Source organism: Patagioenas fasciata, chromosome 32, assembly GCF_037038585.1.
Source record: "Patagioenas fasciata isolate bPatFas1 chromosome 32, bPatFas1.hap1, whole genome shotgun sequence".
NCBI classification, from domain to species: Eukaryota; Metazoa; Chordata; class Aves; order Columbiformes; family Columbidae; genus Patagioenas; species Patagioenas fasciata.
In genome coordinates this window covers 3,352,587-3,374,388 of record NC_092551.1, presented here as the reverse complement: position 1 = coordinate 3,374,388, position 21,802 = coordinate 3,352,587, and the positions used below count along the sequence as shown (strand labels likewise).

Below are 21,802 nucleotides of genomic sequence, written 5' to 3'. Positions count from 1 at the left end.
CGGTGGGACCCCCCCCAACCCCTCCCCAGCATCCGGGGGCCATTTTAGGGGGGGGGGGGGTGCCCTTCACAGCCCCCCACCCCCCCCCCAAATTCCTCTATGGAGGCACCAAAATCACATTGGGGGGGGAACTCCCACCCCCCCCCCAAAAAACACCCGTGGGGGTTCCTGCACCCCAACTCCTCCCCTCCCAAAAATGGGTTTAGAAAGCGCCACCAATATTGGGACCCCCTTTAATTTTTGGGGAGGGGGGGGGAATAAAGGGGTGACCTAGGGGGTGTCTGGGGACACCCCCCCCCCCCCCCCAAAATTTTGACGCGTCCCTTATGGGGAACACGGCGGGAGGGGGAGGGGGGGCGTCCTGGGCCCTCCCCCAGCTTCATTTTTGGGGTTTCCCCCCCCTAATTTGTAACACAGAGGACCCAGGCGTTCGGGTGGGGGCGTGGACACAAAGGCCACGCCCCCTCAGGGGGTGTGGCTTCCCCGCCCCCGCTTCCCCCCCCCGCCCCGCTCCACATGTTGCAACGGGACCGAGAAAACGGCCGGTAAGGCTCTGACCCCCCCACGCGTGTCCCCCCCACCCAAAACCCCCTCCCCCCGAGGTGGGGGCACCCCCAGAGGGGCACCCAGGGGTGTCCTCATCCCCCCCCCGCCTCCCGCGGTGACAAAACGAGGAGCCCCGTGGTGACAAAGTGGGGGGTGACACCCCGGGGGGGGCTCGGGGTGCGCGACCCCCCCCATGGCTACGGGGTTGTGGGTGGGGGTCTCATGGTGGTGACAGTGACAATGTCCCCCCCCCCACCCCTCCCGGGGCCATTGTCCCCGTGGCGGGAAGCGGGTGCAGCTGTTTGGTTGTCACCGACATCTGGGGCACAGCTGGACGGGGGTGGGGACACACACACCCCGCCCCCCCTCCTCCCCCCCCGGCTTGTGCAACCGGTAACGGTTGGTGACACCGGGTGACACTGGTATGGGTGACGGTGATGGCACAGGGGGGGTGACACTGGTATGGGGGTGACACCGGTATGGGGGTGACAGTGATGGCACAGGGAGGGTGACACTGGTATGGGGGTGACACTGGTATGGGGGTGACACCGGTATGGGGCTGACAGTGATGGCACCGGGGGGTGACACCGGTATGGGGGTGACAGTGGTGGCACAGGGGGGTGACACTGGTATGGGGGTGACGGTGATGGCATGGGGGGGTGACACTGGTACGGGGGTGACAGTGATGGCACAGGGGGGGTGACACCGGTATGGGGGTGACAGTGATGGCACAGGGGAGGTGACACCGGTATGGGGGTGACAGTGATGGCACAGGGGGGGTGACACTGGTATGGGGGTGACGGTGGTGGCACAGGGGGGGTGACACCGGTATGGGGGTGACAGTGATGGCACAGGGGAGGTGACACTGGTATGGGGGTGACAGTGATGGCACAGGGAGGGTGACACTGGTATGGGGGTGACGGTGATGGCATGGGGGGGTGACACTGGTACGGGGGTGACAGTGATGGCACAGGGGGGGTGACACCGGTATGGGGGTGACAGTGATGGCACAGGGGAGGTGACACCGGTATGGGGGTGACAGTGATGGCACAGGGGGGGTGACACTGGTATGGGGGTGACGGTGGTGGCACAGGGGGGGTGACACCGGTATGGGGGTGACAGTGATGGCACAGGGGAGGTGACACTGGTATGGGGGTGACAGTGATGGCACAGGAGGGTGACAGTGATGGCACAGAGGGGGTGACACCAGTATGGGGGTGACAGTGATGGCACAGGGGGGTGGCACCAGTATGGGGGTGACGGTGGTGGCACAGGGGGGTGACAGTGGTGGCACAGGGGGGGTGGCACCGGTATGGGGGTGACAGTGATGGCACAGGGGAGGTGGCACTGGCTCTGGGTGCTGCCGGTGCCCGTGGGGCTGTGCCCTGGGGTGCTGGCACCCCTGTGCCATCACCAGCACCCACAGGGTGTCCCAGCACCCACTGGGGTGTCCCAGCACCCCTGTGCCCTTGGTGACACCCCCAGGGTGTCCCAGCACCCACTGGGGTGTCCCAGCACCCATGGTGGCACCCCCGGGGTGTCCCAGCACCCATGTGCCCTTGGTGACACCCCCAGGGTGTCCCAGCACCCACTGGGGTGTCCCAGCACCCATGGTGGCACCCCCGGGGTGTCCCAGCCCCCATGTGCCCTTGGTGGCACCCACCCCGTGTCCCGTTGCACCCAGTTCATCCCCGCAGTGTCCCCGCACCCTTGGGTGCTGCCGGCCGCACCTCCCCCCCCCAGACCCGGAGGAATTCGGTGCATTTGGCTCCAGCGCCCTCATTGCCGCCGCTCGGCAAACAGCCCAGGCTGGTGCGGCGCCGCCTCGGCGGGGACAGCGGTGACACCGCGCGGCTGGGGGTCCCCGAGGCTTCCAGGGGTTGGTTTGGTGACAAGGGGTGGTTTGGTGACAAGGGATGGTTTGGTTTGGTGACAAGGGATGGTTTGGTGACAAGGGATGGTTTGGTGACACCGCTCAGCTGGGGGGTCCCCAAGGTTTCCAGGGGTAGGTTTGGTGACAAGGGATGGTTTGGTTTGGTGACAAGGGATGGTTTGGTGACAAGGGTTGTTTTGGTGACAAGGGTTGGTTTGGTGACAAGCGACGGTTTGGTGACAAGGAATGGTTTGGTGACAAGTGATGGTTTGGTGACAAGGGTTGGTTTGGTGACAAGGGTTGTTTTGGTGACAAGGGATGGTTCGGTGACAAGAGTTGGTTTGGTTCGGTGACAAGGGTTGTTTTGGTGACAAGGGATGGTTTGGTGACAAGTGACGTTTTGGTGACAAGGGACGGTTTGGTGACAAGGGTTGGTTCAGTGACAAGGGTTGGTTTGATTTGGTGACAAGGGATGGTTCGGTGACAAGGGATGGTTTGGTGACAAGTGACGGTTTGGTGACAAGGGACGGTTTGGTGACAAGGGATGGTTCGGTGACAAGGGTTGGTTTGGTTCGGTGACATTGGATGGTTTGGTGACAAGCGATGGTTTGATGACAAGCGACGGTTTGGTGACAAGGCTTGGTTTGCTTTGGTGACAAGCGACGGTTTGGTGACAAGGGACGGTTTGGTTTGGTGACAGGGGTTGATTTGGTGACAAGGGATGGTTCGGTGACAGGGGATGGTTCGGTGACAAGTGACGGTTTGGTGACAAGGGACGGTTTGGTTTGGTGACAGGGGTTGATTTGGTGACAAGGGCTGGCTCGGTGACAGCGGCCGGCCGGGGGTCCCACGCTGACCCCGCACCGCACCTGTGCGCCCACCCGCGCGTCCCCCGTGCCCGTGGGGCCCAGGGCGCGTCCCCCACGCCGTGGGGCCACATCCGGCCCCAGCACCATCTGGCAGCCGCCCCCGCGCCCGCTTGACCCCGGCGCTAAGCCCGGCCAGGCCGGCACCGCTGATCCAATTTGCCGCGCTGGAGCCGGGGGGTTATTTTGGGAACAAGGGGCCCTGTGTGCGCCCCCGACGCCCCTCCCCCGCCACCAGGGGCTCCCAGCCCCCTCGCCCCCCTGGCCCCGCTGGCCTGGGGACCCCTGAGGTATTTGGGGGTCCTGGGGCCCCCAGGTGGCTTGGGGTGCTGGGGGCTCCCGGGTGCTTTGGGGTCTCGGGACCCCCTGGGTGCTTTGGGGTCCTGGGGACCCCCGGGTGCTTTGGGGTGCTGGGACCCCCCTGGGTGCTTTGGGGTTTCAGGACTTCCTGGGTGCTTTGGGGTGCTGGGGGCTCCCGGGTGATTTGGGGTCCTGGGACCCCCCTGGGTGCTTTGGGGTGCTGGGACCCCCTGGGTACTTTGGAGTCCTGGGGACCCCCAGGTGCTTTGGGGTGCTGGGAACCCCCTGGGTGCTTTGGGGTTTCAGGACCCTCTGGGTGCTTTGGGGTGCTGGGGGCTCCTGGGTGCTTTGGGGTCTTGGGACCCCCCAGGTGCTTTGGGGTCCTGGGACCTCCTGGGGTATTTGGGGGTGCTGGACCCGCTGGGTACTTTAGAGGTCCTGGGACCCTCGGGTGCTTTGGGGTGCTGGGACCTCCCTGGGTGCTTTGGGGTCTTGGGACCCCCCCCAGGTGCTTTGGGGTGCTGGGAGGGGTGTCCTGGGGGAGGATCCCCGTGTAGGGGCTGGGGGGGGTCAGGATTCCAGTGCAGGATCCCGGTGCAGATCTTGGTGGGATCCCAGTGTGGTTCCCAGTTCAGGGTCCTGGTGCAGATCCCGGTTCACGATCCCAATACAGGATCCCTGGGCAGGATCCCGGTTCAGGATCCCAGCCCAGGATTCCATTACAGTTCCCAGGGCAGGATCCCAGCCCAGGATCCCGGTGCACTTCCCGGGGCTGGGTCCCGGTTCAGGATCGCGTTTGATGATCCTGGTTCAGGATCCCGGTTGATGACCCTGGTCCAGTTCCCGGGGCTGGATCCCGGTTGATGATCCCGGTACAGTTCCCATTTCGGGATCGTGGTTGTGGATCCTGGTGCAGTTCCCGGGGCTGGATCCCAGTTCAGGATCCCGGTTCAGGTCCCCGGTTGAGGATCCCGGTTCCGGATCCCGGTGCAATTCCCGGTTTCGGATCCCGGTTCCGGATCCCGATGCAATTCCCGGTTCGGGATCCCTGTTCAGGACCCCGGTTGAGGATCCCGATTGAGGATCCCGGTGCAGTTCCCGGTTCGGGACCCCGGTTCGGGATCCCGGTTGAGGATCCCGGTTGAGGATCCCGGTGCAGTTCCCGGTTCGGGATCCCGGTTGAGGATCCCGGTGCAGTTCCCGGTTTCGGATCGCGGTTCGGGATCCCAGTTGAGGATCCCGGTGCAGTTCCCGGTTGCGGATCCCGGTTGCGGATCCCGGTTGCGGATCCCGGTTGCGGATCCTGGTTGCGGATCGCGCCGCGTCCCCGCGGGTCCCTCGCCCCCTCCCCTCCCCTCCGGTGGCTCCGCCCGCAGCCGCCGGGCCCGGGGGCGGCCGGTGCCGGGGAAGGGGAAGCGGCGGCCGAAGCTCCGCTCGGGGCGGCGGCGGCGGCTCCTCCGGCCACCGGGGGGGACCGGGGAGGGGGTCCCGGAGCGGCGGGAGCGAGGGGCGGTGCCCCCGGCACCGGGCGCGGCTGCGCAGGAGCCCGGGCGGGCGGCAGCGCTCGGCGGGGGCGGCACCGGCAGCTCCGGGACGGTACCGAGAGGGCATCGGAAGCTCCGGGGGCTCCGGGACGGTACCGAGAGGGCATCGGAAGCTCCGGGGGCTCCGGGACGGTACCGAGAGGGCACCGAGAGCACCGGGGCGGCACCGGGAGCTCCGGGACGGTACCGAGAGGGCACCGGGAGCACCGGGAGCTCCGGGACGGTACCAAGAGCACCGGGACGGTACCGAGAGGGCACTGGGAGTACCGGGGCAGCACCGGGACGGTACCGGGAGCACCGAGAGGGCACTGGGAGCACCGGGGCGGCACCGGGAGGACCGAGAGCACCGGAACGGTACCGGGAGCACCGGGGCGGTACCGGGAGCACCGGGCCGGCCCCGGGACGGCGCGGGCGGCGGCTGGAGGTGCGGCGGAGCTCGGGGCTCCTTCCCCCCCGTTTTCCCCCCCCCAACCCCGGCCATTCGGTCCCGCCCCGGACCCACCCGCTCCCCACGGGGTCCCGGGACCGGGGGGGCCCTAACAGGGGGTCCTGGGCCTCATTTGGGGGGTGGGGGCGGTACGGGGTGTCCCATCCCTAACTAAGGGGGGGGAATCACGGTACGGGGTGTTCCGTCCCTAACTGGGGGGAGGTCGATGGTACTGGGTGCCCCATCTGAACTGGGCAGACACAGGGACCCCCTCCCTCATGGAGTGGGGACAGTACGGGGTGTCCCCCACCCTTACTGGGGCAGGGGACAGTACTGGGGTCCCCCCTCCAAACCAGGGGAAAGGGGACATCACTGTGCCCCCCCACCTCAAATGGAAGGGGTGACATTCCCACCCCCCCCCAAACCAATGGGGGTCAGTACCGGGTGTCCCCCCTCCAAACCAGGGGAAAGGGGACATCACTGTGCCCCCCCACCTCAAATGGAAGGGGAGACATTCCCACCCCCCCCCAAACCAATGGGGGTCAGTACCAGGTGTCCCCGCTCCAAACCAGGGGAAAGGGGACATCACTGTGTCCCCCCCACCCCAAATGGAAGGGGACACATTCCCACCCCCCCCAAACCAATGGGGGTCAGTACCGGGTGTCCCCCCTCCAAACCAGGGGAAAGGGGACATCACTGTGTCCCCCCCACCCCAACTGGAAGGGGGGACATTCCCACCCCCCCCCAAACCAATGGGGGTCAGTACCGGGTGTCCCCCCTCCAAACCAGGGGAAAGGGGACATCACTGTGTCCCCCCCACCCCAACTGGAATGGGGGACATTCCCACCCCCCCCCAAACCAATGGGGGTCAGTACCGGGTGTCCCCGCTCCAAACCAGGGGAAAGGGGACATCACTGTGTCCCTCCCACCTCAAATGGAAGGGGAGACATTCCCACCCCCCCCCAAACCAATGGGGGTCAGTACCGGGTGTCCCCCCTCCAAACCAGGGGAAAGGGGACATCACTGTGTCCCCCCCACCTCAAATGGAAGGGGGGACATTCCCACCCCCCCCCCAAACCAATGGGGGTCAGTACCGGGTGTCCCCCCTCCAAACCAGGGGAAAGGGGACATCACTGTGTCCCCCCCACCCCAACTGGAAGGGGGGACATTCCCACCCCCCCAAACCAATGGGGGTCAGTACCGGGTGTCCCCCCTCCAAACCAGGGGAAAGGGGACATCACTGTGTCCCCCCCACCCCAACTGGAAGGGGGGACATTCCCACCCCCCCCCAAACCAATGGGGGTCAGTACTGGGTGTCCCCCCTCCAAACCAGGGGAAAGGGGACATCACTGTGTCCCCCCATCCCTATATGGGGGGTGCACAGTCCCCCCCACCCCAAATGGAAGGGGACACATTCCCACCCCCCCCAAACCAATAGGGGTCAGTACCGGGTCCCCATCCCTCCCCATGGCGAGCATGGGGGTGTCCCACCCATCCCAGCCCCCCAGTGCCCCCCGGTGGCTTTGCCGCGGTGTCACCTCCAGCCGCGCGTCCCCCGCGGTGTCACCAGCGCGGTCCCCCCGGGGCGCTCCACGGTGCGTCTCTTATCTCCCCTCAGCATTTCCATTCCGAGTCATTTCTACCGTGCCGGCGCGGATGCCGCCATCCAGATGTGCACCCAGATGTGCGCACCCCCCGCCCCCCCATCTCGCCACATCTGGGGGCGCCGACGCCATTCCCACCCCATTTCTCCTGTCCCCCCAGGTCCCCGCAGCCCCGAATCACCGTCACCATGCCCCGGCGGCGCTGAGCTCGGCAGGACCGGCGGCGCCGCGGCCGGCGAGGAGCCATGGGGAGCATCTACAAGGAGTATTTCAACACGGAGAAGATCCGGGAGCATTACAACTACACCAAGGAGGGCACGGAGAGCTCGCCCAGCACCTCCCGTTGGGTGGTGTCCATCCTCATCGTGGTCTTGTGCTGCTTCATCGTGCTGGAGAACCTCTTGGTGCTCATCTCCGTTTGCCGCAACAAGAAGTTCCACTCGGCCATGTACATTTTCATCGGTAATTTGGCTTTCTCCGACCTCTTGGCCGGCTTGGCCTTCATGGCCAACATCCTGCTGTCCGGAGCCACCACGTTCAACCTAACGCCGGTGCAGTGGTTCGTGCGGGAGGGCACGGCTTTCGCCACCTTGGCCGCGTCCGTCTTCAGCTTGTTGGCCATCGCCATCGAGCGCCACGTGGCCATCACCAAGGTCAAGGTGTACAGCAGCGACAAGAACTGCCGCATGGTGCTGCTGATCGGGGCGTGCTGGGTGATCGCCGCCGCCATCGGGAGCCTCCCCATCATGGGTTGGAACTGCATGAGCGACCTGGGCGACTGCTCCACCGTCCTCCCGCTCTACTCCAAACGCTACATCCTCTTCGTCATCACCATCTTCACCCTCATCCTCCTCGCCATCGTGGGGCTCTACAGCCGCATCTACTGCATCGTGCGCTCCAGCCACGCCGAGATCGCCAGCGCCCAGACCTTGGCGTTGCTCAAGACGGTCACCATCGTCTTGGGAGCCTTCATCGTCTGCTGGCTGCCGGCCTTCATCATCCTCCTCATGGACGCCTCGTGCCCCGTGCGGGCGTGCCGCGTCCTCTACAAGGCGAACTACTTCTTCGCCTTCGCCACGCTCAACTCGGCCGCCAACCCCATCATCTATACGTTGAGGAGCAAGGACATGCGGCGCGAGTTCCTGAGGGTGCTGTGCTGCTGCGGCGCGGGGCGCCGGGACCGGCCCCCCGGGCGCTGCGCGCTGCCCCCGCGCACATCCAGCTCGCTGGACCGCTGCACCCCCAAATACGAGCTGCCCACCTCGCCCATCACCCGCGACTGCACCACCTCGGTCTAGAGGGGGCGCTCGTCCCTCGGGCGCCCCACGGCGCGGGGTACGCGGTGGGGAGGGGGTGTTTCTATAGGTACGGATGGACGATTGCACCTTCATATCCCCCCCCCAAAATGGGGCGTCCCCACCCGGGGTTCCCCGCGGTGATGCCGGGGTTTCCATGTTTGGGGGGGCCGAACACGCGTGTTCTTCCCACTGCTTGGCCAGGGTTTCCATGATCAATGCATGTTTGGGGGGGCGAACACGCGTGTTCTCCCCACTCTCCAGTCGGGGGTTTCCATGATCAATGCATGTTCAGGGGGGCCGAACACGCGTGTTCATCCCACTCTCCAGCCAGGGGTTTCCATGACCAATGCATGTTCGGGGGGGGCTGAACACGTGTGTTTCTCTGGCCGGGTTTCCATGACCGGTGCATGTTCAGGGGGGGCCAAACACACATGTTCATCCCACTCTCCAGCTGGGGTTTCCATGACCCATGCATGTTCGGGGGGGCTGAACACGCGTGTTCTCCCCACTCTCCAGCCAGGGGTTTCCATGACCAATGCATGTTTGGGGGGGCCGAACACGCGTGTTTCTCTGGCCGGGTTTCCATGACCAGTGCATGTTCGGGGGGGGGGCTGAACACGCGTGTTCTTCCCACTCCCTGGCCAGGGCTTCCATGATCAATGCATGTTCGGGGGGGTGAACACGTGTGTTCTCCCCACTCTCCAGTCGGGGGTTTCCATGATCAATGCATGTTCGGGGGGGCCGAACACACATGTTCATCCCACTCTCCAGCTGGGGTTTCCATGACCCATGCATGTTCGGGGGGGCCAAACACGCGTGTTTCTCTGGCCGGGTTTCCATGACCGGTGCATGTTCGGGGGGGGGGACAACACGCGTGTTTCTCTGGCCGGGTTTCCATGACCGGTGCATGTTCGGGGGGGGGGACACAACACGCGTGTTTCTCTTCCCACGCCCATCCCGAGCCCCGGGGCCCCCGCGGGACCTGTCGGACGGGTCCCGGGGCCCCTCCCCACAGCGCCCCATGGCGCCAGTGGCAAATCCTCTGCCCCCGGCTGCTCCCCGGCTCCGTGGGCGGCACCGACCGCTGCTCTTGGCCCCGGGGGGGGCTTTGCCAATAAAGCCGGGCCTGGGGCGCTCGCTATGGAATGGGGGACGCATTAAGGACCCCCCCACCCTTCTCCGTGGTCCTGCTGTGTGCTGGCACACGCCGGGGGGGCCCCGTTGCAGCCGGCTCTGCCGGGGCCTCCCCCTATCCCTGTGACCCCCTTAGGACCCCCCCAAAAACGCAGCGACCCCCCCCTTCCCCCATAAGGGCGATGGTTGTATTAAAACGGCGCTTTTCCACTCGTCTGTGCCTTCTTCCCAGCCTGGATGGGGACCCCCCAAATCCACCCCCCCCCCCAGCTCCATGGGGGGGGCAGAGGGGATGGGGCTCAGCGTGGGGGGGCATGGGGTCCCCCAATTTGGCCGGAGGAGGGTTTTGCCGCCTCCCTTGGTGACGCCGGCGCTGGAGCTTCCTCGTCTCAACCGCAGCCGCTTCCCCACGGCGCCGGCATTTTGGGGAAGGGGAAGTGGGGGGGCCACACGTGTCCCCCCCCCCCCAGCCCCTTGTCCTCGCTCCCCAACCCGTTGTTTTGTCCCCCCCCCCCACAAGCACCCAAACGTTTCGCGCCCCAATTTGGCCCCATTTCCTCCCTTGGGGGGTGCAGAGGAAACGAGGAGGGGGTTTCGTTTCCTCCCCCCCCCCCGCCGCCACCGTCGGGACGGGTCCGCATTTTGGTGCCCCGTGGGGTTTCGGCCGCCCCCACGGCGCCGGGGCCCCCACATTGGAAACTCCGGTGTTTCGCCATGGATAGGGGGACCCCCAATGGGCCCCCCCCGGTGGTGATGGGGATGGACGGGGAATCCCGCGGGAACGGGAAGGGCTGCGGGTGATTCATCGCGACCCGGGGGGGGGCATTGGCGGCTTTGGGGCCACAAAAAGGGGGGTTCGGGCTCGTCGGCGTGGGCTCCTTCGGCTTCAGCGGTCTCGGGGCCTCCTCGCCAAGGCGTGGGGGGACACGGGGGGGTTGGGATGGGGGTTTTTGGGGGTTGGGGGGTCCCTGCTGCACCGTTGTCGCGGTTTGGGGTCACTGGGTGTTGGGGGGCACAGCGCAGCCCTGGCGCAGTGGTACAGCCCGACCCCCCCTGTCGCTGTCATGGTACAGCCCGTCCCGCCATCGCTGCCGTGGTATGACCTGTGTCCCCCCCATCCCCACAGTGGCACAGCCCACGCTCCCCACTCCCCTGCGATGTTATAGGTCGTCCCCCCCCCCAGCCTTCACCATGGTACGGCCCGTGTGTCCCCTCCCCAGCCCCTTAATGCTACATCCCCCGGTGCCTCAGTGGTACGGTCCCGCCGTTCCCCCCCTCCCGTCCCGCAGTGGTACGGTCCCCCCTGAGGCGGCCCCTCCCGCCCTGCCCGGCCCGGCCCCTCCGGGCCGCTCTCCCCGGGCCGCCCCGCTCCGGCCGCCCCCGCACAGGTACCGCCCCGCCGGCCCGGGCCCGCAGCCCCCCCTCGGCCCGGTGCGGGGGTCCCCCCGTTTTCCCTTCCCCGTGAGTGTCCTCCTCCCCCTAGTCCGGAATGGTGTGTCCCCTTCAACCACACGGAATGGTCTTTCCCGCCCTCCTCCTCGCACCCCCCCCACCCCCCCCCGCCGCCATGGTCTCGCCCGGCGCCGCCCCGCCCCCGCCGCTGGTTTCCGCGCGAATCCGCCGCCCGGTCCCGCCGCTCCCGCCGCCGCCGCCCCGATGCCGGCCCGGGCCGCCCCGCTGCCCCCCCCGGCCCCGCTGCCCGCCGAGCTGCGCCGACGGTGAGTCCCCGGCCCCCCCCCGGCCCGGGCCCGCCATCCGCCCGCCCCGCCCGGGGCCGTTACTGCGCTGCACGGCCCGGCCCTGAGCCCGGGCACGGCGCTGACACCCCCGGCACGGCACTGACAGCCCCCCCGGCAGTGCGCTGCGCACCCCCGGGACTGCACTGCATGGCACTGGACCCCCCCCCGGTTCTGCACTGACCCCCCTTCGGTTCTGCACTGACACCCCCGGTTCTGCACTGACCCCCCGCCCCGGTTCTGCACTGACAGCCCCCCCAGGACTGCACTGACCCCCCCCCCGGTTCTGCACTGACCCCCTCGGGACTTCACTGACCCCCCCCAGGTTCTGCACTGACCCCCTCGGGACTTCACTGACCCCCCCCCCCCCCCGGTTCTGCACTGACCCCCCCCGGTTCTGCACTGACCCCCCCCGGTTCTGCACTGACCCCCCCCCCCAGATTCTGCACTGACCCCCCCGGTTCTGCACTGACCCCCCCCAGATTCTGCACTGACTGCCCCCCCCGGTTCTGCACTGACCCCCCCCCGGTTCTGCACTGACTGCCCCCCCCGGTTCTGCACTGACCGCCCCCCCCGATTCTGCACTGACCGCCCCCCCGGTTCTGCACTGACCGCCCCCCCCCGGGACTGCACTGACAGCCCCCCCAGGACTGCACTGACCCCCCCACGGTTCTGCACTGACAGCCCCCCCCAGCAGTGCACTGCATTGCACTGACCCCCCCTCAGAGTGCATTGACAGCCCCCAGCACTGCACTACATTGCATTGACCCCCCTTGAACTGCACTGACAGCCCCCAGCACTGCACTGCACTGACCCCCCCTGAACTGCACTGACAGCCCTCAGCACTGCACTGCACTGCACTGACCCCCCCACGAGTGCATTGACAGCCCTCAGCACTGCACTGCACTGCACTGACCCCCCCGCGAGTGCATTGACAGCCCTCAGCACTGCACTGCATTGCACTGACCCCCCCTGAACTGCACTGACCCCCCTGAGAGTGCATTGACAGCCCCCAGCACTGCACTGCACTGCACTGACCCCCCCAGGACTGCACTGACAGCCCCCAGCACTGCACTGCATTGCATTGACCCCCCCTCCAGGACTGCACTGACAGCCCCCAGCACTGCACTGCACTGACCCCCCCTGGACTGCACTGACAGCCCCCAGCACTGCACTGCACTGACCCCCCCTGGACTGCACTGACAGCCCCCAGCACTGCACTGCACTGCACTGCACTGACCCCCCCGCGAGTGCATTGACAGCCCTCAGCACTGCACTGCATTGCACTGCCCCCCCCTGGGAGTGCACTGACAGCCCCCCTGGCAGTGCACTGCACACCCCCAGACTGCCCTGCATTGCACTGACCCCCCCTGGACTGCACTGACAGCCCCCAGCACTGCACTGCATTGCACTGCCCCCCCTGGGAGTGCACTGACAGCCCCCCTGGCAGTGCACTGCACACCCCCAGACTGCCCTGCATTGCACTGACCCCCCCTGGACTGCACTGCCAGCCTCCCCAGCACTGCACTGCATTGCCCCATCCTGGGAGTGCATTGACAGCCGCCCAGCACTGCACTGCACTGCACTGACAGCCCCCAGCACTGCACTGCATTGCATTGACCCCCCCGCCAGGAGTGCACTGACAGCCTCCAGCACTGCACTGCACTGACACCCCCAGCGTCGCACTGCATCGCCCTGGTGCTGCGCTGCACTGACAGCCCCCCCCATTATTGCACTGCAGTGTCCCCCCCAGTGTTGCAGCCCTTGCAGTGTGTGGACACCTCTCCCCCCCGACCCGGTTTGCAATGCACTGCCCCCCCTGTACACTGCATGGCCCTGACCGCTCCGTGCACTGCACAGACCTCGCACTGCATTGACCCCCCCCATGCAGTGTCCTGGGCCCCTATCCATTGCATAGACCCCCCCAGCGCAACCCTGACCGCCCTGTACACTGCACTCACCCCCCCCATGCACTGCACTGACCCCTGCACTGCATTGACCCCCCCCTTGCAGTGTCCTGGTCCTCTATCCGTTGCATAGACCCCCCCATGCACTGCACTGACTCCCCATGCACTGCATTGACACCCCCCCCCGCCATGCAGTGTCCTGATCTTCTATCTGCTGCACTGACCCCCCCATGCATTGCACTGACCCCCCAGCACTGCACTGACCCCCACACTGCATTTACCCTCCCCATGCACTGCACTGACCCCCCATGCACTGCACTGACCCCCCAGCACTGCACTGACCCCCACACTGCATTTACCCTCCCCATGCAGTGTCCTGGTCCCCTATCTATTGCACTGACCCCCTATGCACTGCACTGACCCCACAGCACTGCACTGACCCCCCCATGCACTGCACTGACCCCCACACTGCATTGACCCCCCCCCATGCAGTGTCCTGGTCCCCTATCCATTGCATAGACCCCCCAGCACTGCACTGACCCCCGCACTGCATTGACCCCCCCCATGCAGCATCCTGGTCCCCCACCCATTGCCTAGACCCCCCCAGCACCACCCCGACCCCCCCCACTGTCACTGCCCCCAAGACCCCACTGACCCCCACCGGTGCTCAGCACCCCCATCCCCCCACCCTATGGGGCAACCCTGACCCCCACTTGTGGGGGGGGGGCGCACAGTTTGGGGAGGGGGGGGCGCTCCATCCCCACGTGGCGCTGGGGACACCGGGGCCTTGCCCCCGCGTGGCTTTGTCCCCACGGTGCCGCTCGCGGCACCCACTTGGCATCGGGGGGTCTGTGGGTCCCCCCGACCTTTCCGCAGGGTGTGGGGCCCAGAAATCCATTGCGGGGGGGGGTGGCGAACAGAAGTGGGGTGCAACAGGGATGGGTGCGGGGGTTCTGAGCCATCCGGCACCGTCCCGGCGTCCCCCTCCCCGGCACACGCCGGGGTTCGGCGTTTCCTGCGCCGTATTCCCCGCCGCCCGGCTATTGTCCCTTCCGCTCTCCTCCCGGCATCCCCCGGCCGGCGGGAAGCGCTTGGGGGGGGTCACGGCGCTCGCCGGCCCCCGCCGGAGCCGTTCCCCGCTTCGGCGTCCCCTCTTCCGGTGCGGCGGGCGCGCGGCACGGCCTCGGCGCGCCCCGACCTTTCCCCGGCCCGCCGTTGGCGTTTGCCGGAGCGCCGCCGGCATGGCCGTCCTCAAACCCAGGTGCCATATCGCCCGCTGGCTTTACTGCTGTTTTTTGGGGGTGGTGGGTGGCGATGGGGATGGGGACCCCCCCCAACTTGGTCTCCTTCCTTTCCCCGGTGAGACGGCAGCGACGGCAGAGCCGCCCGTGCCGGTGGCACCGCAGATGTCCCGTCCCCCCCTGTCCCGGCAGGCGGAAGCCACATGGCCCCGCTTTGGCGCTTGGGCTCCCCGTTTCGGTGGGGGGGGGGTCACGCTGAGACCCCCGGGTGATGGCGATGGGGTTCGTCCCTTGCCGTGGGGCTGGGGGCTGGGTGCCCCCCCCAGCACCGCGCCGGCCGCTTCCCCCCACCCTCCGGCGCCGCTTTGTGGGAAGGCGACACGTGGCTTCTCCACCATGGGTTTTGTGCCGGGGGGCAGCGACCCCATCATTGCACCCTCGGGGGGGGTCCCTGGGGCACCCGTGTCCCTTTGCCATCCCTTTGCTGTCCCTTTGGTGTCCCCCGCGTGGGCACCGAGCATCCCTCTCATACCAAGGGTGTCCGGTCCATCCTTGCGGCCAGCGCCGGGTTCCATTTCTGGCGCCACCGCGGTGATTTTGGGGACCCATGGGTGTCCCCCCCGTCACTCCGCTCCCCAACGCTCTTCCCTTTGCAGGCTGCAGGACTTGGAGAGGGACGAGGACGCCCTGAGCGAGAAGGTGAGGGCGCCGGGAGCCGCGTTGCCACCCGGTTTGGGCGCCGCCGGTGCCGCCGTGGAGCTCCGGGATGTGACACCGGCGCCGCGGTTCCTCGGTGCCGCCGAACGGCTCGATTGGGTCACAACACCCCCACGAACGCTCCAGGCTTGGGAAGAGCGTTGTCCCATGTCCCCAGGCTTGAAAAGGACCTGGGGGTGTTGAACGGGAAGCAGGAGGTGGCCAAGAGGCCGCCAGCATCCTGGTTTGTGTCACCGGCGCTGTGGCCAGCGGGACCAGCACAGTGACCTGGATTGGGCACTGGGGAGTCCCTTTGTCACATCCAAACCTCCATCACCGCCCAGCAGGACGAGTGGGAGCACTGGGTGGTTGGGCTCAGCATCCCCATGGGCAGCATCCTCTCGGTGTCCCCACGTCCTCTCGGTGTCCCCGTGTCCTCTCGGTGTCCCCGTGTCCCCTCGGTGTCCCCGTGTCCCCTCAGTGTCCCCCGTGTCCCCGCAGGAGTGCGTCCGGGAGAAGCTGAGCCTCATCCATGGCTTCCTGCAGGCCGACGTGCAGAACCAGCTGAGCGAGCTGGAAGCCAAACTGCGCTGCGAGGAGCTGTCGGAGGTGAGAAACGCGACTGTTGGTGAGGGTTTGGGGCTCCCCACCGGTTCACAATGGCACTGGGGGGGTGTTCGGAGGATCCCAGAGTGTCAGGGGTTGAAGGGACCTCAAAGCTCATCCAGTGCAACCCCCCCCAGAGCGGGAACACCCAGCTGAGGTGACACAGGAAGGTGGCCCTGTCCTTGAACTGAGGGGCCACAACTGGACACACTGTTCCAGATGTGACACACTATTCCAGATGTGACACACTATTCCAGATGTGACACACTATTCCAGATGTGGCCTCCCCAGGGCAGAGCAGAGGGGCAGGAGAACCTCTCTGACCCACTGACCACCCCCTTCTAATCCCCCCCAGGTCCCATTGGCTTCCTGGCCACAAGGGCCCAGTGCTGGCTCAGCCCACAGCACCCGCTATTCCCAGCTGGGCTCCCATCCAAGCGCTGACCGGGCCCGACCCTGCTTAGCTTCCCACATCAGACCAGATGGGGCGTTCTCAGGGTGCTATGGCTGTATATATCATATATACATATATAAATATGTTCCCCAAGTATATTCTGATAGTATCTGAACTAAAGGGCAGAGCAGAGGGGCAGGAGAACCTCTCTGACCTACTGACCACCCCCTTCTAATCTACCCCAGGTACCAGTGGTCTCCCATCCAAGCACTGACCAGGCCCGACCCTGCTTAGCTTCCCAGATCAGATGGGATGGGGTGTTTACAGAGTCCTATGGCTGTATATATTTTATATATATATCTATATGTTCCCCAAGTATATCTTGATAGTGTCTGAACTAAAGGGCAGAGTAGAGGGGCAGGGGAACCTCTCTGACCCGCTGACCACCCCTATTCTAATCCCCAATAGGTACCATTGGTCTCCCATCCAAGCACTGACCGGGTCCGACCCTGCTTAGCTTCCCAGATCACACGAGATGGGGCATTCTCAGGGTGCTAAGGCTCTATATATTATATATATATATGTTCCCCAAGTATATCCTGATAGTATCTGAACTAAACCCTTTTCTCATGCTCACCCTGCTGTCCCCAGGACCCCCAGGTCCCTTTTCACCGCTCTCCAACAGGTTGTTCCCCAACTTATATTGGAACCTGGGGTTGTCCTGCCCGGTTACAACACTCTCCGCTTGTTCTATATGATGAAGTTTCTCCACGCCCAACCCAACCGCCTGTGCGTGTCTCTGTGTGGCAACACAGCCCCCTGGCGTGCCACCCACCACCCCTCGCCTTTAACACCCCCGTCCCCCGCTCTAGGAGCGCTACCTGGCCAAGGTCAAGGCCCTGCTGCGCCAGGAGCTGTCGGCGGCGAACGGGGCGGCACCGGCGTCCAACGGCTGCTCCAAGAACGGCGCCTACGGCAGCGACGACGACTCGGAGCGAGCGGGAGGCGATGGGGACGAGGACGGCGCCGGCGAGGGGGAGGAAGCAGCGGGGTCGTCCTCCTCTTCCTCGGCGCCCACCGCCCCGGCGCGCAAGGCCCGGAGGAGCCGCTCCAACGGCGACGGCAAAAGTAACGCTCGCTCCTTCCATTCCCAGTTCCCCGTTAGAGAGTCGGTGGTTTAATGGGGGGAATGGTTCTAGGAGGAAATATTGATATAAAAAGGGATAAAAGAATTACGTAAGTGGGTGAAATAATAATATAAAAGAGAAAAAGTCGTTGTGGAAGTGGGTAAGGTGATGATATAAAATAATCACGTTAACACAACCCTTTGCTGTTCAATTGGCAGAGTCCCCCGGGCGCTCGCGGGTGACGCGGAGCTCCGGCCGCCAGCCGACCATCCTCAGCCTGTTCTCCAAGAGGTCAGTGCGGGGATGCGGTGACCATGGGGACGCGGTGACCACAGGGACGCGGTGACCGCGGGGACACGGTGACCACAGGGACGCGGTGACCGCGAGGACAGGGTGACCACAGGGACGGGGTGACCACGGGGATGCGGTGACCACAGGGACAGGGTGACCACAGGGACGCGGTGACCACGGGGACACGGTGACCACGGGGACGTGGTGACCACAGGGATGCGGTGACCATGGAGACACGGTGACCACGGGGACACGGTGACCACAGGGACGCGGTGACCACGGGGACACGGTGACCACAGGGACGTGGTGACCACAGGGATGCGGTGACCATGGAGACACGGTGACCACGGGGACACGGTGACCACAGGGACGCGGTGACCGCGGGGACACGGTGACCACAGGGACGCGGTGACCGCGAGGACAGGGTGACCATGGGGACATGGTGACCACGGGGACGCGGTGACCACGGGGACGCGGTGACCACAGGGACACGGTGACCACAGGGACGTGGTGACCGTGGGGACGGGGTCACCCTCTTCTTCCTCCCTCTCCCACCCCCAAAATGGGGCTCCCAGCACCTTGGGGACCCGGCGATGCCCCAAAAAGCCTCCCAAAGAATTGTGGCGAGCGGAGGGAAATCCAGTTGGCCACTCATACTGGGACCAGTTTAGCGCCGTTATTAACGATCCGGTGAAGCGACGGCGTGCCGGTGACACCTTAGCGATGCGTTGGGTTCGCGGTTGGACTCGGTGACCTCGGGGGTGTTTTCCAACCAAAATCATGGGAGGATTCGATGGGAAATGGCTCCTTTGGGGTTGAACCGTTGCGTTGGCGAACCCGCAGGTCCAACAAGCGGAAATCGGAGGAGGCGAACGGCGACGTGAAGCAGGAAACCATGAGCGTGGAGAAGGAGGAAGAGGAGCTGGAGGAGAAGGTGGGTGCTGGTGCCATTTGGTGGCCAAGGGCTTGGTGACTTTGTCATGTCCTGGAGGGCGTTGTGCCCTCCAACCTCCCCTTAACGCCTTTTAATCCTCCCGCAAGGAACAAGACGAGAAGAGGTTGAAAATGGAAGCCAAAGAAGGGTAAGGAGGCCGTAGCGAGCGCGGGGGGAGCGATGGCGTTGCGCCGCTCTTCATCCCTTTGTGGTGTCTTCTGCTCAGGTTGGAGCTTAAAGATGAAATCACTCAGGTTAAAACTACGACGCTTGCTAAAGTAAGTTCCTTTCCATCCATCTTGGCCTTTTGGGGGGTTGTTTGGTTCCTTTTAAAGAGAGCTTAGATCGTCCATACGGGGACGATAAAGCCGTTTCCAATCAAGGCGGGAGCAGCACAGCCTGGATGACCTTGGGCTGCTTTCTCGGCTGCTTCAGTCCACGTTCTTCTCATTTAATTGTAAGGGTATCATCGAGATGGCTAAATTAGGAAAGTAAGTCGAGGAGATGTGGGCTGGACGATAGAGTGAGGTGGGTGGCAAACTGGCTCAAGGAGAGAAGGCAGAGAGTGGTGGTCAATGGGGCAGAGTCCAGTTGAGCCCTGGATCCAGTGCAGTGCCCCAGGGGTCTATATTATTCAATCTATTCATCAATGATTTGGAGGAGGGAATAGAGTGAGTGTCACCCAGTTTGCTGGTGACACCAAGCTGGAGCAGTGGTGGCACTGGAAGCTGTGCTGCCATCAGAGACCTGGGCAGGCTGGAGAGGAGAAATTCAATGAAACAGAACAAGTGTAGAGTCTGGATCTGGGCAGAACAAGCCCAGGTTCAGTGTGAGTTGGGAATGAGCTGTTAGAGAGCAGCGTAGGGGAAAGGGAGCTGGGGGGCCTGGGGACAGCAGGGTGACCATGAGCCAGCACTGGGCCCTTGTGGCCAGGAAGCCAATGGGACCTGGGGGGGTTAGAAGGGGGTGGTCAGTGGGTCAGAGAGGTTCTCCTACCCCTCTGCTCTGCCCTTTAGTTCAGATACTATCAGGATATACTTGGGGAACATATATATATATGTAATATATAGAGCCATAGCACCCTGAGAACGCCCCATCTGGTCTGATCTGGGAAGCTAAGCAGGGTCGGGCCCGGTCAGTGCTTGGATGGGAGCCCAGCTGGGAATAGCGGGTGCTGTGGGCTGAGCCAGCACTGGGCCCTTGTGGCCAGGAAGCCAATGGGACCTGGGGGGGATTAGAAGGGGGTGGTCAGTGGGTCAGAGAGGTTCTCCTGCCCCTCTGCTCTGCCCTGGGGAGGCCACATCTGGAATAGTGTGTCACATCTGGAATAGTGTGTCCAGTTGTGGCCCCTCAGTTCAAGGACAGGGAACTGTTGAGAGGGTATAAGGGTATAAGGTATAATGTTATGAGAGGAAAGTAAGGGTATAAGGTATAATGGTATAAGAGGAAAATAAGGGTATAATGTATAATGGTATAAGAGGCAAATAAGGGTATAAGGTATAATGGTATAAGAGGAAAATAAGGGTATAAGGTATAAGGTATAGTGATATAAGAGGAAAGTAAGAGGACATATGGTAGTTGTACACAGTAAAATAATGCAGGAAATAATAAGGCAGAAAGTTTTGTTCTTCCTATCAAATAAAAACCAAGGAAATATGATGTGAAATTGCAGGATAATAAATTGAAAGCTAATGAACAGAAAATAATTACTTAGTACATCGTTACAATCCTAGAAATTAAGAGGTGGGAACAACCAAGGGTTTGGTCAATGTTCATGGGGACCACGTTATTGTTCATGCACCGCTCCATTCTCCTTCAGAAACTCTCTGACCTTTCAAAATCTCCCTTAGAGTGAAAAACTGACGCTGTTTAGCTTCTATTTTTGCTGCTTTAATGAACGAGGGTCGCGCTAACGAGGGGCATGGGGAGGAGCTCCGAGCCGGAGCCGACGCCGTGTCCCCTCTTTCGCAGACCACCCCTCCCAAGTGCATGGACTGCAGGCAATACCTCGACGATCCCGACCTCAAGTTCTTCCAAGGGGACCCCGGCGACGCCGTAAGGGATTTAACGTTCCTCCTGCGGGCGCGGGGGATGCTTCGTTAGCGGGAAGGCTCGTTAATCCTCCTCTCTCCCCGGCGCAGCTGGAGGAGCCAGAAATGCTGACGGATGAGCGCTTGTCCCTGTTCGATGCCAATGAGGATGGGTTTGAGAGCTACGAGGACCTTCCGCAGCACAAAGTCACCTCTTTCAGGTGAGACGCGGGGTGTGAAACCCCACGGGACTCACAAACCCCGCGGACCGACACCCCCAACCCCACCTCTGTCCCCCGGCAGCGTCTACGACAAGCGGGGTCACCTGTGTCCCTTTGACACCGGGCTGATCGAGAGGAACATCGAGCTGTATTTCAGCGGCGCCGTCAAGCCCATCTATGATGACAACCCGTGTCTGGACGGTGAGTCGGACGCCTCCATTGTCACCCGAAGCGTTTGTCACCCGAAACGTTTGTCACCTTAAACATTTGTCACCTGAAACACTTGTCACCCAAAACGTTTGTCACCTTAAACATGTTTCACCCGAAGCCTTTGTCACCTTAAGCGTTTGTCAGCTTAAACATGTTTCACCTTAAACGTTTGTCACCTTAAACATTTGTCACCTGAAACACTTGTCACCCGAAACGTTTGTCACCTTAAACATATTTCACCCGAAGCGTTTGTCACCTTAAACATGTTTCACCTTAAACATGTTTCACCTTAAACGTTTGTCACCTTAAACATTTGTCACCTGAAACACTTGTCACCCGAAACGTTTGTCACCTTAAACATACTTCACCCGAAGCGTTTGTCACCTTAAACATGTTTCACCTTAAACGTTTGTCACCTTAAACATTTGTCACCTGAAACATTTGTCACCCGAAACGTTTGTCACCTTAAACATATTTCACCTGAAACGTTTGTCACCTTAAACATATTTCACCCGAAGCGTTTGTCACCCGAAGTGTTTGTCACCTTAAACGTTTGTCACCTTAAACGTTTGTCACCTGAAACGCTTGTCACCCGAAACGTTTGTCACCTTAAACATATTTCACTCGAAGCGTTTGTCACCCGAAGCGTTTGTCACCTTAAGCATTTGTCAGCTTAAACATGTTTCACCTTAAACGTTTGTCACCCGAAGCGTTTGTCACCTTAAACATTCGTCACCTTAAACATTCGTCACCTGAAACGCTTGTCACCCGAAACGTTTGTCACCTTAAACGTATTTCACCCGAAGCGTTTGTCACC

General features: G+C 63.4%; 2 protein-coding genes across 5 annotated transcripts in view; both read left to right on the top strand.

Annotated features, from left to right (window-relative positions):
- The first annotated feature begins 499 nt into the window (after positions 1–499).
- Positions 500–9,805, top strand: S1PR2 (sphingosine-1-phosphate receptor 2). 2 transcript variants are annotated; one of them, XM_065859216.2, is made up of 2 exons: positions 500–545; positions 7,321–9,805. In XM_065859216.2, exon 2 carries the CDS (start codon positions 7,406–7,408, stop codon positions 8,456–8,458), a length of 1,053 nt encoding a protein of 350 aa, XP_065715288.1. In that variant the 5' UTR covers positions 500–545; positions 7,321–7,405; the 3' UTR covers positions 8,459–9,805. The 2 variants fall into 2 exon arrangements, with proteins under 2 accessions (XP_065715288.1, XP_065715287.1); XM_065859215.2 differs by lacking the exon at positions 500–545 and adding an exon at positions 5,098–5,553.
- Positions 9,806–10,675: 870 nt separating this feature from the next.
- Positions 10,676–21,802, top strand: part of DNMT1 (DNA methyltransferase 1) — a 29,339-nt gene continuing 18,212 nt past the window's right edge. Inside the window, exons 1-11 of one of the 3 annotated variants that reach the window (XM_071800650.1) lie at positions 10,676–10,980; positions 15,133–15,175; positions 15,674–15,781; positions 17,045–17,300; positions 17,518–17,590; positions 18,434–18,524; positions 18,632–18,672; positions 18,751–18,802; positions 20,496–20,579; positions 20,666–20,775; positions 20,858–20,976. In XM_071800650.1, the coding sequence (XP_071656751.1) occupies positions 10,691–10,980; positions 15,133–15,175; positions 15,674–15,781; positions 17,045–17,300; positions 17,518–17,590; positions 18,434–18,524; positions 18,632–18,672; positions 18,751–18,802; positions 20,496–20,579; positions 20,666–20,775; positions 20,858–20,976 (1,267 nt within the window). In that variant the 5' untranslated portion in view covers positions 10,676–10,690. Of the gene's footprint in view, positions 10,981–11,180; positions 11,311–14,334; positions 14,497–15,132; positions 15,176–15,673; positions 15,782–17,044; positions 17,301–17,517; positions 17,591–18,433; positions 18,525–18,631; positions 18,673–18,750; positions 18,803–20,495; positions 20,580–20,665; positions 20,776–20,857; positions 20,977–21,802 lie in introns of those variants that run through there. The other 2 variants (XM_065859201.2, XM_071800651.1) reach the window with 2 other exon arrangements.